The 16,325-nt window shown below is 39.2% G+C and overlaps 1 protein-coding gene across 2 annotated transcripts; it reads left to right on the plus strand.

Annotated features, from left to right (window-relative positions):
- Positions 1-1,501: 1,501 nt before the first annotated feature.
- Positions 1,502-15,071, plus strand: LOC137296093 (mesoderm-specific transcript homolog protein-like). Of its 2 annotated transcripts, XM_067827761.1 has the most exons (13): positions 1,521-1,725; positions 3,972-4,165; positions 4,383-4,551; positions 4,845-4,918; positions 6,403-6,480; positions 6,774-6,904; positions 8,052-8,113; positions 10,037-10,077; positions 10,935-11,005; positions 11,779-11,874; positions 12,699-12,778; positions 13,112-13,175; positions 13,625-15,071. In XM_067827761.1, the coding sequence occupies exons 3-13, from the start codon at positions 4,398-4,400 to the stop codon at positions 13,761-13,763; spliced, it is 990 nt and encodes a 329-aa protein (XP_067683862.1). In that variant the 5' UTR covers positions 1,521-1,725; positions 3,972-4,165; positions 4,383-4,397; the 3' UTR covers positions 13,764-15,071. The 2 variants fall into 2 exon arrangements, with proteins under 2 accessions (XP_067683861.1, XP_067683862.1); XM_067827760.1 differs by lacking the exon at positions 3,972-4,165 and having other exon boundaries at positions 1,502-1,725.
- The last annotated feature ends 1,254 nt before the right edge of the window (positions 15,072-16,325 follow it).

Consider the following 16,325-nt stretch of genomic DNA (forward strand, 5'->3'; position numbering starts at 1 on the left):
CTTGAGAAGACTCGTCTTCTTTTGATGAATAAATTTTGCGAACTTGCATTACGGATTTTACGTGCGCTTTCCGGTATTTTTGGGTAAAGTAATATTTATGTATAAGTAATCAAATATAATCATAAACACAGTGATGACAGTGCACTTTACTACCGATATTTCAGTCTGACGTTTCTAGTGTCCAACATAGTGGTTCAACGTATTCATTTCAAATTTCCCAGGATTCTGTCAGTAACGTTCCATGCGTATTCAGACAACTGGTGGACACAATTCAGGATAAGGCTCTCCACACATACTTCAAACTGAGATACATTTTAAGCCATCTCTATTTTGATTGTTAGTTAAGACACGTTGAGTTGGTGTACTGAGTTGGTATATCTGCTTAAACCAGAAAGGGATGGACCTCCCGTACCGTATCCACTTTCCGAAAGCTTCATGGCACTCTTCGTACGCTACTTGGAAGAAATAATTTCTTGGTCTGTATGGTAAATTGTAAATATATGTAACTAACTGCTTGAGTTTTCTGTTTATTTATGAGGTCTATGAGGTTGAAGTACAACATTATCCATGGTTGTGCCCTGTGTGACACGTACTTGACATAGTCGTCGATCGCCTGCAAGGTGGTCTCGCTTTGGTCGTTTCTCGTAAATATCATCAACAAATGGTTAGCGTTCCCTAACACTTGCTTAGAGGCGTGAAATCACAAGTCTGAGGAAGTTGCCCGCGAGGTGGCCTCACTCTGGTCATTTCTCGTAAATAGTATTAAATAGTATTTTTCTGTAATTTTGTGAACAACAAATTTTCTTTTAAAATGACATTAAATATGTGATGCACATCTGTATACATATGAATATGTATTGAAGTTGCATCTTATTTCCCACATTTGAAGCTAACAGCATGCTGGAGAATTGCCTCATGAAATGAAAGTTTGTTCAGGGATTCATTAGGATGTTCTTGCGGTAGATATGTATTTCTGGCTAAGGTGACTTTATGACTATAATAAGACCGATGGAGTATCCTAGTGGGGACGGTCCAAGACCCTGAATGTGTGAAGACCATTTCTGGTGTCCCTGGTAATATTGCTTTAATATTGCTAAAAGTGGCGTAAAGCTTACAGTCACATACTGATGAGTATAGATGTCTGTTTAATGGATGGTACAGCTGCAAGTGATCTCTTTGGAATGTACTCGTACAATTTCCTTCCTTCTTTTAGCACACGCTCGTCACGCCGAAGACCCTGGTTCGATTTCCCACGTGGGTGCAATAAGTTATTCACTGGCCACGAAGGGGACATGAGTTGATGTACCCGTTATGTTTGTTTATGTTCATAGAAATTGAGGGCACATCAACCCACACATTTATCTTGCTGAACACCTCAACGACTGATGTCATTATACATAACCCGTATAGGCTGAATCTTATCTGGAGCGCTGTATCATGGAGACTGACGGGCAAAGAATGCTGATTCGCCTGCACAAACACTTCAACTTTTTCAATCTTGTTATCTACGTGATTTATTTGTCCTCCAAGAACCTCGGCCACCTCAGTTGTTTCTAACGAGGGGGGAAATTTGGTCACGTGATAAGGAGGTCAGCTTGTGACAATTTTATGCAAGTCATGTCTGCGCCGGATAAAGCTGAATGGTGAATGCACGATAGTGTGCATGTCTGCACGAGCTCCAAGTTCTGTTCACATCCGCAGAGGACGAGCAGGGACATTGATTGCGTGAGTCGTTGCGTGAGTCGTATCACAGCGTGCTAAGGTCAATTTTGTCGTTTTCTCGTACTGAGGTATACGCAATTTGGGTCGATTTTACCGGTTCTTACTGACGTGTTACATTTCAACATACTGAAAAAACAGTCAGTATTCACAGGTACCGATGTCACTATTTTTCAAAAATATTCTCTGTCATTGCCAAATATATGTACAAGTAAGGGCTTTATGTGTAGTGGTGGATGTGACAGTCTGTCCACAATGTCGTCTTCATCAAGTTAGACACCCAAAATTATAAATAACTTATCTGACTAAACAGTTCTCGGATCTGTATGCATTGACATGTCTGGTAAACTCGATTCAGGGCATCCGTATTCCACTGACACAAAATGATTGTGCTTTAGTGAGTTAATTCTTCTTGTCATAGTAAAGACCCGTTATAAATATATACATGACACGTTTATGGATAATTATGATATTTAGTAGTCTGTGGTCATGTATGTGAGTGAGTGAGTGAGTTTAGTTTTACGCCGCACTCAGCAATATTCCAGCTATATGGCGGCGGTCTGTAAATAATCGAGTCTGGACCAGACAATCCAGTGATCAACAACATGAGCATCGATCTGTGCAATTGGGAACCGATGACACGCGTCAACCAAGTCAGCGAGCCTGACCACCCGATCCTGTTAGTGGCCTCTTACGACAAGCATAGTCGCCTTTTATGGCAAGCATGGGTTGCTGAAGGCCTATTTTACCCCGGGACCTTCACGGGTCTGGTCATGTATGTAGTTTTGTAGAACAAATATGTTTTTTAGGATCAGTGGGCGAAAAGCCACTCACCCTGTAGCCTGTGGCTAGTAAAAAGGTTAGGGCTTAGGACGTCGACCTATGGCCAAATCATCACGGATGAGTGAAGAGAAAAGGTGTACGTCCTGGGCGTTTCGACACTTTAGCAATTATCCCTGGATTATACAGACCATCTATGTGTTGTTGGAAGACTATAATCCGGATTGTGCGTATGAGACCGCACCTAATAAGAACACAAGCCAAATATATGTATGAAAGACTGTGTTGTATTTCAATCTTATTTCACAGAATATATGTACATTAATAAATATAACATAACACGAAATACATAGCTGTACAAAATGCATTTACAAAATACAAAATACATATTATTAATGTTTATGAAAGATGACACTCTGAATCAGCAAATTGCCTAACACTCAATATTCGATTTTGGAAATGGTGTGTCTCTGTATTTCTTCTTTTTGATTGGTTGCCTTTGCCCCCTGGCATATTGTGTCAACTTGTGTTCCGTGTTGGCTTGCTCTCTGGAGAGGAACGTGATGATTTCAAATACGTTGGGTTGATCCTTGCCGATGGTGCGTTTAAGGCGGGAATGCCAACCTTCAAGGTGGTTATTTGTTGGTGGACCCTCATCCTCATGGTGGTTCCACTGTGATACGTGGAGGTCCCTTTCAATTGTGTTCAGCCATAGGTCCTCAACCTTAAAATAAAAGATATATTGATGCAATGAATGGTTTGGCAAATATGACAATATCGATGAAATGTATATCATTTAGAATATTTGATAGTATTTGTTATACATATTATTGAATAATGGCTGAAACATAACGGAACAAGGAAAACACTGTATGTACCTCTTGAACAGGCACCAAAGGCAAGACAGCACATCTCCTGACAGAATTACGGATCTCCTCGTTATCATAGGAGGCTTTCTGAAGATGATCATGCTGAGTTCTCCTCCAGACACACTGAGTATAATGAAAGAAGCAACCCTTCCACTCGACTCGCGGGAAGACGACAGCGTTCCTTGAGGCGCTTTCAAAGTCCATCTGTAACAAATACCATGGGATGTGTGAGATACGAATACATGAAAAGTTACACAGGGGAATGTTTAACGGTCAAACTGTTATACGTAATCTTATTATTTATGATTTTGATAATCGTCATGTGGATACAAAAGATTAATACACTTCTGACGGCAGCTGTATTGGACAACAACCTGCACATTCCCGCCAAGCAAGGCATGAATGGTATAGAAAAGGAACACCTGGTCTTGTAGCTGTCAGCGACACATAAATAACGGCCACCACGAGATGTCGGAATAAACTTGTGTTCAAGTTGAGCATTAGCCATTTCGAAATCGAATGTTCAGTGTCTTGTTTCTTCTTATTATATATTCCCATGTCGTTAAACGTGTTCATCATTTTGATTGTTTTGATCGTGTTTAGACATGGTCGGCTTCCGTGTGCGATGTGGTCACATCCATCAACCAACAGCTCCGAAATAAGACGTCACAGGAAATTAGTCATGTGCTAAAATAACACCCAAACTTCAAAGCGGACCTGCACAGGTCGACGTCTTGAGCCTAATAAAAAATCCAAAGGTCGACTTCGTGAGCCGACACCAGTAAAAATCCTTTCGGGTCGGTAAATCTTCACGGCGGTCATATCAGTAGCTAAGTGATGAAACTTAATCGTAATTTTCGTAATTTTTTGTTCAGTTTCTTCATTCAAATTGTTCGCACGCTGCTTAGAATTATATCTTTGTACACGTTTGTATGCGTGTTAGTAGTGGTGCCCCAGTCAGTGTGTTTAACGATGCCACTGTGCCTTATTAACTGTGTTTGTTGCATGTTGCAGCAAGAGCTGTGAACGATGCCGTCGGTGGTACAAGTTTCCGTGGTGGTGTTGAGTGTCGCCATTGCAGTGTTCTTATTCTACCCTCCCCCTCCATTATCTGACAGACTGTCGTCATGGAAACGGAGAGGCAAAGTGTACAAACACAATGGCCTGGAGGTTTTTTATATTGGTAATTATAGTATTATGCTATAAGTGACTTAAACCACCTTATATTACTAATGTAATGATGCCGTTGTACTTGTAATTTAATAAGATCTGATGCTTCATTGGTTGTCAGTTATGTTGACGATCAGAGACCATATAATATTTATTATATGGTATTTGCGACGATATAAACGTTCTGCTCTCATGAATAGATCTCCGTGTATACAATATGCCATTCTGTTTCCCTCCCCAGGTAAAACAATCAGTCAGTCCATCTGCCCAGTGTGTATAATACAGACATTCTGTTTTGCTCCCCAGATGAGGCAGGTAGTGGAACAGGGACTGTGTTCTGTCTCCATGGTTTCCCAACTTTCAGCTACGACTGGATCAAGGTAAGACAACAAACATGGGTGAGGGAACAGTGAGGAAAGGCTACAATTAATGGGTGCTTTATGATTCTTTAAGAGTCTTACATTAGTATTCTGAAATTTCAGCTGTGTATGATCACTTGAAAAGGATATTCAAGTTCGAACGGAATGTCTTGACGCCACCATGGCTGTGTTAAAGCTGTACTTCTTTGGAGTGAATATAATGAGAAAAGAAGACTTGCTTAAGTCTGATCAATGATTCTTTTTATTTTCTCGTAAACTTTGATTATTCAGATTCTGATTTGAAAGAGTGACAGTGCTTAAATTTGTACTCAAGAAATTTCTTTACGATCTATTTGGCAGCTGTTCGACAATTACTTTATGACGCTGTTATATTCTCATGTTTGAAAAAAGAACTTTGTACATATTCAATCTAGAATAGGGATAAACAGATCAGGGTTAATTGCCTTGCACACCTGCCTCAAAGTTCAGTTTTCCTCACAAGCCTTGCATCAGCTGCAAGGATTGTACCAATCCAGACAATGTATGCTACTCAGTGCAGCTGCAGCAGGTTAATACAGACACACATACCTTGGTCTGATGCAGTACCTCCCATCCAGGAACCAACAGGTTCAACTGCTCACCCATACAACGACTGTCATCGCTCAATGCTGCTTTACTTCAGTTGTGACCTGAGCTGTATGCACAGGATCACGCGCCAAACGTATGTCCATGAGGTCTTTGAGTAGAGCGTCTACTTTAACTAGGTCCCCAGGTTTTGGCAATTCGGCATTGCTTGGAAACCTGATCAGTGTAACCTCAAACTTGTTTGAGCAGGTCGCTGGTTAAGGTCAATCATTTTGAAGATGTTCATGCACATTTGTTCCCTATACAGGTTCAGAATAGATCCCTATCCAGCCTCAGACTGCAATAATTGACATACATGCCCTGCTCTCTTCTTTTCATTTCTAATGGACCAGTGTATGTGAAAAAAGTCTTAATTCCTCAAGTTTAGCGGTGGATGGACTGGTGGCCAGGTATCCCTTCCAATGCAATAGGAAAGGAATGTCTCAAATCATAAAACAGAAGCGTTTTATGTTATTTTGAATTCTGAATTAGTCCACAGACATCATGTGTCTCCTTACTTGTTCTTTAGAAGCCAGAGGTTAATTAAAGCTTCGTAACTCTGTCTGTGTTATGAATACTCAGTGTATGGTTTCACTTGACTTTTAGTTGTCCCAGCAGTCAAACATTGTACCAATGTCAAAATCAAGGAGATCTCTCGGGTGACGAACAAATGATGTAACTTTAGTCCCCTCATGAACATTAAAGGTGGGAATTGTATACAGACACAAAGACAATGGAATGGAGTGACCGTGGTTCAGTTTTTCTTCATGCATGGAGTTTCCACTTTGAGTTTTGACTATCGAAAATTGTAGTGATCGTGCTCTATTCTGTCATGTGAAGATTAGTATACGATACGTGCTGCTTGGTAATGTGCTTTCCAGGTTATGCCGTACCTGAAGACGTTGTTTGCCCGTATTGTGTTGGTCGATTTCCCAGGATACGGCTTCAGCGGGAAACCTGTGAGTTGACACCCTGTCCAGCTGCTTGTTATGACTCATCATAGAAATCTACTGTTGTGCTTTCACTATGAGTGAGTCAGTTTACGCCGCACCTAGCTATATCTAGAGTCTGGGACAGACCGTCCAGTGATTAACACTGTTAACCTTTTTTACTTGCTGGTGTTAATTCTGGAATGTTTTCTTGCTAAATCATTTATTTATTAAAGTTATTTAAGCAATGAAAGTCAGAACTAGACATGCCATGATCATATAACCTTGTGGAGCACTTGAGTTGATTATTTGTATACCTACAGGAAGGCTACATGTATTCTGTATTTGATAATGCGGACGTCGTAGAAAACCTGGCAGAGTCCTTGTCTATATCCTCCACACACATCCTGGCACATGACATGGGCGACACAGTAGCACTGGAGCTTGTTGCCAGGTAAATATTACATCATCATCACCATATGTCCTGACAGAGTCTCTGTCAATACCCTCCACACACATCCTGGCACATGACATGGGAGACACAGTAGCATTGGAGCTTGTTGCCAGGTAAATATTACATCATCACTGTTCTGACCCAGGTAGTAGAGGGTTTTTGGTTCAATCACTAACCATATTCTGCCCAATAATATTTGTTTATGTTCTCTTGGGAGAGTAAATCAAAGGCCCTGTGAGAGTCATTCAAGGCATCCCGGAGGTATCCTGTTAAGATGCGATGGTAAACAGCACTGCGATTTGGCAGGACTGAGCTAATACAGCCATCAATACACATATATGCGTGCACATTCACATACACACACTGACTCAGACACACGCACACTCATTCTTATCTTATGATACAAGACATCAACGCGCGCGTGCGCGCGCGCGCACACACACACACACACTCACTCAGACACGCACACATGTTCTCATCTCATGATACAAGACATCAACACACGCGCGCGGGCGCGCACTCACGCAGACACACGCACAAGTTCTCATCTCCTAATGCAGACATTAACACACAGGTACACACACACACACAAACACACTGACACACACACATATATATATATACACACACATACACTCTCTCACTCAGACACGCGCGCACATGTTCTCATCTCATTATACAGGCATCAATACGTCGATCCCGTTGATTGCCTCTTTCGACAAACATGCGTTCCTGAAGAATGCTATAGAGGCGACTATGCTTGTCGTAAGAGGCCACTAACGGGATCGGGTGGTCTGACTCGCTGACTTGGTTGACACATGTCATCGGTTCCCAGCTACGCAGATTGATGCTCATGTTGTTGATCACTGCATTGTCTGGTCCAGAGTCCGTTATTTTCAGACCGCCGCCATAGAGCTGGAATATTGCTGAGTGCGACGTAAAACTAAATTCACTCATTCACTCCTGAAGAAAGATAATAAAGATGTAAAACATATTGTGAGTTGAGGAAGCGGCAGAGCACACTAATGAGACAACATCACCTCATCACATCATCATCTGTAGAACATTTTTCTCCACTGACTCTCTAACTATCACGGTCTTGACTAATGTGCCTAGCACGTTTCAATGTGTGTTTGTTGGCGGTCAGATTCAAGGGGAGATCCGGGAAGAAAGGGTTGGTCCTGCAGTCCATGTGTTTGCTCAATGCCGGTAAGAAGGGTTCATGTCCACATCATGATTCTGATAACTTCTAGCTTGAGTCAGGGTTCAAACAAGCACACAACTTTAGGAGAAGGGTTGACGATACATTTTGTGAGTTTGCAATTAAGTGTAGAATAAAGCACGACTCTGAGGTTATGGTTGGGAAAGTAAGATCGGAGACCGGAGGGTCAAAAGAAGTAAAACCGAGATCGCGTAGCTTCTCTCTTCGTCTTACTTCGCTCCACCCGAGGTAGAGCGTCCATTTATGATCCTGGGAAATGCGATTCTATTCCGGCTAGGGAAAACATGTGTTCTTTAAACTTGATCTTTGATGATATTTCTCAGGTGATTTCAAACACTTACAGATCTGAATTTGAATGTTGATGCTGATATAGAGTTAAAGGACAATTACACCTTGGAAATAGGTCTCACTTATAAAACGTAAAACTGGGAAATAGGTCTCACTTATAAAAAGTAAAACCTTGAAAATATGTCTCTCTTATAAAAAGTAAAACCGGGAAGTAGGTCTCACTTATAAAAAGTAAAACCTGGAAATAGGTCTCACATATAACAAGTAAAACCGGCAAAAAGGTCTCGCTTATAAAAAGTAAAACTGGGAAATAGGTCTCACTTATAAAAAGTAAAACCTTGAAAATATGTCTCTCTTATAAAAAGTAAAACCGGGAAGTAGGTCTCACTTATAAAAAGTATAACCGGGAAATAGGTCTCACATATGACAAGTAAAACCGGCAAAAAGTCTCGCTTATAAAAAGTAAAACTGGGACATAGGTCTCACTTATAAAAAGTAAAACCTGGGAGCAAACAAAGACCTCAGGTGTGGTAATTCCGGGAAAAGAAGTCATGTCTAATATACTGGGAATAAGTTATAAGTTAAGCCCCACCCAGTATATTTTGCAAAAAATATAGGTTGGCCCTTAGGAAATCTTTCAGAAAAAACGAGCTGTCATAATTTTACTTTTAGTTTAAAAACAAACTCATAATGGAAATTATCTTTTACTTTCAACAGAATGCATGGGCTTTTGGAAAACATGCATTTTGTTTTCCTCAAAACGGTTATCCTACTTTTGAAAAGTGAAAATCAGAAATGACTGTTACATGGTTACATGATGGTCACTTAAAAACTGAAACCTAAGTTTGACAGTCTTGTATAGCTTACAGGAATTGTTATTTTGGTTTGAAAGGCAGTGTCATAATATATGTAACAACGTTTCCTTTAATTGAACATACAGATGATAATGACACCCCTAAAACAGTTTCCAGATGAACCTTCTCTAAATATGGATTGATCTTTAAGTTAGTTCGGCCTAGCATTTCCACAGCTTCACATCTCAGTTTTGAAGTAGGTTGGCGCTTAACTGTTTGTTCTCGGTATACATAGTGAGAAGAACCCTTCATGTTTATGTTGTTCAATAATCTTATGGTCTTGTTTATAATATATCCAGCAACTGAAATACTCCTATGTTTTCACTGTTCCTTTACCCGGTCACCTGTATTAGTTCTGAATGTCTAAGGTTGAATGATTGGTGGTGAGTGTGCTTATCGTCATGAACTGAAAGAGTGAGCAAGTGAGATGATCGCGTTTGCCAGCAATATCACGGCGGAGGGGACACCAGAAATGGACTTCGCGGAATCGAATCCAGGTCTTCGGTATTTCAAGCGAACACTTTAACACCTAGACTATCCCTACCGAACCCATTGTTCAAATATTCTATGTCACAGGTTAAAATATGACAAGTCACACAATCTGCCCATGTGGGGAACCAAACCCAGAATGTGTGTTATTTTGACTTAAGTATTCGGTGACATCGATGTGTTCATGAACGTTAAATATAACAAAGTTATATCAAAGCTACAATAATGTCTGGCATGTTAGCCTGCTGTTAACCTGAATGTTAATGCTTCTTGTTTCAGGACTCTTCCCAGGCAAATTTTTCCCACGATTAGTACAAAGGGTCTGTATGTTCCGATTCCGCCAGTAGTTTTGCATGCCACATGCTTGTAAATTATAATCTCTTTAGTAGTGCTCATTATGGTGCATACTTTACATATCTGAACAGTAAGAGAATTCATGTCTTAATAGCTAGGTTGCAGTATAATACAAGACCCAATAGAAATACTGCAACATGGTACATGTCTATTAAGGTTGCATTATGACAAACTTCTCGTTATCACGATTGCAATAAACTGCATGTCTAAGTAGGAAGGCTGCAATATGTTCTATATGTTGACAGTAAGGTTGCAACATATCCCATATGTTGACAGTAAGGTTGCAACATATTCCATATGTTGACAGTAAGGTTGCAACATATCCCATATGTTGACAGTAAGGTTGCAACATATCCCATATGTTGACAGTAAGGTTGCAACATATCCCATATGTCGACAGTAAGGTTGCAACATATCCCATATGTTGACAGTAAGGTTGCAACATATCCCATATGTTGACAGTAAGGTTGCAACATATTCCATATGTTGACAGTATCTCGATAGCAAGTTATGATATGAAAACGAAACATATCTCAAACCCATGAACCATGTTTCACTTCTCTTTCACATTCAGCCCTCGTGCTGTCTGCCACATTGTTGTAAAAACCTACTTTTTGAAACCTCATCATTGAAAACTATTAACTACCTGTGATCACATCGTCAATGCCCCATATGTATACGTGTTCATTAACCAGTGATGCGCATCAACTGTTTGAATGTATTCCTGAAACATTAGTACGTTTGTAACGAGGGACACATTTTCTCATCCAGTTTGAGAAATGTATGTTTACGAAATGCATGACTTGGTGTATGGTGTTTGCAGGTTTTACTGATTCCGGTTCTAGGGAAAATCGCTGCAAGACTTTCGTTTTTTGAGGGTTTCAGAAGAGGAGGGTAAGTCATTGAGTGTCACAACATTACAGCAACCTGATAACTGGGTCTATCTAAAACATGAACGCCTTTCTGATAATAAGAAAATGTGGAAATGGAATCCCAGGTTTAGAATAGTTTTTCATCAACCTGTCCTGGTCGTGCCAGGAGAATTCCATGTTTAGAATATCTCCCCATCAACCATGGTAGTGCCATGGAATTTCAGGCCTCGAATGTTTCCCATCGACAAAAGCAGTACCATTGGATTCCAGGTTTAGAATATTTCCTTATCAACGTGTGCTTGTAGTACCATGGGATTCCAGGTTTAGAATATTTCCCCATCAGCGTGTGCTGGTTGTACCATGGGATTCCAGGTTTAGAATATTTCCCTATCAACGTGTGCTTGTAGTACCATGGGAATTTGTAGTTAACATTTCCCCATCAACGTGTGCTGCTCGTGCCATGGAAATTCCAAGGTGAAATAGGTCCTCATTTACTGGTGTCGGTCATTAAAGGCAACCAGATAGACCAGGTCAGACTCTTACGTTCGCTGATAACATTGTGCGTAAAATACATCTTTGTCTGTAAAGCTGATCATTGAAATGTCTTGTTTTGACTTTTGAAGGCCTGATGTCATATAGTTGGAATATTGCTTGTTATAACGATAAATAACCATTTCAGATTTGGGTTGGGGTTTAAACAACTCGAATGTATACTGAGATTCGTTGTGACACGTTTTAGGTATGATGCCCAAACTTACATAAATACAGAATTCATTGATACATTATAATTTCCAGATTTGGAGAAGTATTTGGGAAAAAGCCGACGTATGAAGAGTTTGAGGATTTCTATGCCGCCATCAGATACAATGATGGTAATATTGCTCTGCCAGGGTATGTAGCATCCATCGAAAGTTATTGATGCAAAAAGTGATATACTACACAAATTATTACAGGGATAATGGATTCTGTTCAATCACCCACAGAACATTTTACATACTCACATACTGCTGAAACTATCATAATCTGAGTTGTATATTATGATTTTTATTGTAATTAACATATTGATAATCAAATTCTGAAGCACAGTTACGCAATGACATGAATTCTTTGATTTCTTTCTCTGTGTCGTGTTGGTGGAGTTCCATATGAAATAAGGTCTGTATTCACAATTGTTAATATCAGGTTACATTTCTATCAGCCAATCACACGCAAAAAATACTCTCTTGTAGGCGTGGTACATTGACAATTACAGAAGAGCGCCTTGCCCGTTAGAAAATGACATTTCTGTGTGATGCGAGGAACATGTGATTGCCAATAATGAAACTGTTTCAGTATCATATTATCAAGCGAAACACTTCCCAGAATACGTAAGCGTAATCTTTGAATTGTGTCTTAAAAACATCCTCAATGTTAAAATGATACTGTCCAAATCTTACCAAATTGTTATTACCAAAAAGATAGAAAAAGGAGCAGGTGAGTTCATGGACTTGCTGGGGGAATATGCACAACGGCGGAAGCTGACATAACAGAGACTGTTTTCACAATGGATCTATAAACTATGTTAAAATACAATAATTTTGCGTGAAAAATCGGGGTACTACTTTCAAGTGTTTTCATTCCAGGGAGAGTCTGTATTGCGCGTTACAATCTTGCATCTCAATAGCTTTATTTGAGTTAAAAGAGAAAGATGCAGGGAGAATACTGTTATTTTTCAGTGTTCTTCGCTTCATCAAGGAGAGACATGATAATGAAGACCGATGGGTTCATGGCAGCCTGAAAACATCACCCATTCCAGGTATAGATATTCCGTATTGATATAGATGTCACCAGGTACTGTCAGATACAAAATGTAAAGCTGGATTCTTTCAAAATGAGGTTTATCAAAATATATTCTGTAATCCTTTTTTGAAACACTTATTTCGGAATCTATAAAAAGACCATCTTTTAAAAGTGATCTCAAGAAAATAGGGTTTAGTTGATTGGAAAAGCATGGATTTTAATTGCAAAGTGAAATGGTTACTTCTATTCGGACCCACTAATAAAATATTTCATGACCGAAATTATTTGAAACAGACTTGATGACAAGACAAAAATGTATATTGCACATAAAGATTCGATGATGTTTTAGTGCTGATGGTGTATGGGCCTGCTGATCCCGTCAATCCTTCCCCAACGTTTCCAAATCAATTCAGGTCAGATACGAAATCTTTACATTTTCTCACGAAATGTGTCAGAGTAGATAGAGATTAATTTTGATAGATCACTGAACTCTATATAGTCATAATCCTGTTTATTAGAAATCTTTGCTACCACAGAAGAAAACACATACATTCCTTTTTGAATAACGCAGACTTACGTTGACCATTGTATCTATCAACAACTTGTATGCTTGGCCCAAGCTAACGTTTTAGATGCTACCATAAAGATTAATATAGAAACAAAATTGTGTCCTTTACCTTGTGCTCTTTGTGCAGGAATGGGTAAACTATTTTTTGTGACTTGGTAATTCAGTGTTATGTTGAGGTTTAGAGCTGATTTGGAATCATTCAACGCTATTTGATCAGGTACAATGGATTACACATGGAACATTTTATAAAGAGATACCAACACTGCTACATGGTAATGGTTTTATTTGTTCCAGGAAAATCGCCCCTCAACACAAGCTGGTTGTTTTGGACAAAAACATTGGTCATTTTCCACAATGGGAAGACCCAGAAACTACCGGGCAAAGTTATGTAGAGTTTATTAAGGGGCTTAGGTCCGGCAAGTCTAAACAGTGAAGGGTCAGTTCGTGTGGCATTTTGAAGTGATGTACATAAGGAAGAGAGTTTTATTGATGTCAACGTCTTTATTAAGATGACCACAATGTTTCGGAGTATATCTTTCCTCTTTCATAATACATGTAGTTCATGATTTATTTGACAGATATTGAAACGATTTCCAAATTCTTGCAACATATGTCAATGTGGATCTTTTAAAATGATTCATTATTGATATCTCTCTGTGTCAACATGTGGAATGGAAGGTCTTATTTTACAGAGATAAACATACAGCTCTTATGATCTCATATAATTCACCCTGTTCCTTAAGCCACTGGTAGCTCTTATTTGGTCGGCATTATTAGGTATTATTTTCAGATATGACTAACAATTCATGTGAAAGATATTTCATATTTAAAACATACAAAACACATTTAAAATATGTATAAATCCAAACACATCTTCTTTCACCCTGAGTGTTGACTCCCTGTAAAATCGTTTTAATAATTGAAATCATGGACTGGTTACTGTTCCACGATGGTTTTCAACCTCACTGCCATAGCCGTACATTTTCCTGTACAGGAATATATTGTAAGTGATTCTGTGGTGTGAGACTGACTGAACTTCCATTAACTAAGAAACCTCACTCACTCCAGCTTTCATTATTTCGCTGAATGACGTCACTGATGTTGTAATTTATTATTGTGCTTTGATGTTTAAATTAGTCCGTGACTTATCACTAGCATTTTTATAAGCGTTGGTTGTTTCATCAGAGCAGCAGAATGAAACGTTTGAGTATTGGTCAGACAGCTGTTGCCTCTGTTACTGAAAGTCATTAGACAATCGTTTTGAGTTTCACAAGTATGCAAATTAGTGAACGAATGGATTACGTCTTGTTTGAAAATGGAGATATATTGTGAAATGGTGCTGAATCATTGTATAGATGCGTAGTTGCTGAGTGATGAGTGTTTTATTTGCTCAGGGGAAGGGCTCTGCTTTCGTTTTCCTGTTGATTCATACATATTTACTGGTATCTTCAGTACCACTTTGTGATCATCCATTTGTTATGGTTACGAATGATGACAATCGTTGACTGGAGATAAGAGTGTGTTGCCCTGAACTTTGTTATCTCAGATAATTACATTTTTAAATTGTGTTTAATGAATTTCATGCTATCCAGTTTGTTATTTGTAACGAGTTGATTCATTTGGGTGTGATCCCCTACAAGTGTGATATATTAATGTTTGCTCCTTTATTTTATCATAGGATATATACAATGATCATATTTTGTTGTTGACATATTCACGAATAGATTGTTCAAAGATTGAACATATTATTTGTTCTTGTTTTTGGTGTGTGTTCTTACTGTGCTGATTCAATACAGAAAATACATTAGACCAGATATAAACGTTTTGGGTTTATAAACAAGCAAAAGCACTGCACTGAGTCAGTGAGTGGGTGAGTGAGTGAGTTAGGATTTATAGTCACATCGGCAATACTTCAGAAATATCGTGACTTAAAGAGTTATGTTATAAATTGGTAATAAATGGAATTAAATTACCACTAGAGTAAAATAACTAGATTATCAAAGATAGAAACGCAAAACCAGTAATCAAACCTGAAACATGTTAACTATAGAGGACAACACAATATAAAAGCAGGCTATATATTGCCAACAGCTGAAAGTTAACCACCATACTATAAGCACCATGGATATTTACACAGCAGTTCAAAGAAGGTATAAATGCTGCAGGACAGAAGGAAGTCCTCCAAATCTCTAACCAACTTCCCTTCAAGGAAAAGGGCAAAGTATACCCATCAAGAAACGCATCTTTCAATTCTTGAACACTGAACTCACTGGCAATGTTCTGAAGTGGATCGCATCACAGCTACCAGAAAGATATCAACAAGCCTCTATTGATGGTCACAACGGAAAGTCGAGCTCAAGTACGGTGTACCCAGGGATCGGTTCTAGGGCCATTGCTCTTTAGGATCTACAATCCTCCCATGTTTACATCGAGAGATAACACGAACTTGCCTTCCTTTTTAATGGCAGTTATACATGATCTTCCAGCTCCCCCTAAATACCTCACACAACTGTGCACTCTTAGTGTTGTTCAGCTGCATCAGCAACATTCGAACGGGGATGGGCGAAAACTGTATTTAAAGTTATCAGACGACAAACCAGAACTCTTGATTATGTACCCACCATCAGCTGCATATAACCTGAACTGCATATAGACTTGCCGGCGACAGCATCACCATTCCCAGTTCAGATGCGAGAAATCTTGGTGAGCACTTTGACTCGACTCCCAGCCTCGATAAGTTCATTAAAAGGCTTTCTCCCCGTTTGGCATTGCTTATACTGTCTACCATCAGTCATATTGAGAAAACATTTGTCATTCTGATAACCTTCTTTGAGGCTTTTATCTATTAGTGTGGAAAGGCTGCAGATCATTTGGCAACTCATCAAAGCCTTTACAACCCTTCTGTGTTCCCATACAGACACATGTTAGTCACAAAATACTTTTATTATAAAAGCTGTATTTCTATTATGTGATATTAATGAAAAATGAAAATCGT

The sequence above is a fragment of the Haliotis asinina genome, chromosome 9 (genome assembly GCF_037392515.1).
Source record: "Haliotis asinina isolate JCU_RB_2024 chromosome 9, JCU_Hal_asi_v2, whole genome shotgun sequence".
NCBI lineage: Eukaryota > Metazoa > Mollusca > Gastropoda > Lepetellida > Haliotidae > Haliotis > Haliotis asinina.

What these genes read in the sequence shown, in the direction of transcription:
- LOC137296093 (XM_067827760.1), top strand. Translation starts at nt 4,398, where the DNA reads ATGCCGTCGGTGGTACAAGTTTCCGTGGTGGTGTTGAGTGTCGCCATT. An exon ending in CCTGGAGGTTTTTTATATTG is followed by an intron (nt 4,552 to 4,844) that starts GTAATTATAGTA and finishes TTTGCTCCCCAG; the next exon opens with ATGAGGCAGGTAGTGGAACA. An exon ending in GGTAATATTGCTCTGCCAGG is followed by an intron (nt 11,875 to 12,698) that starts GTATGTAGCATC and finishes GTTATTTTTCAG; the next exon opens with TGTTCTTCGCTTCATCAAGG.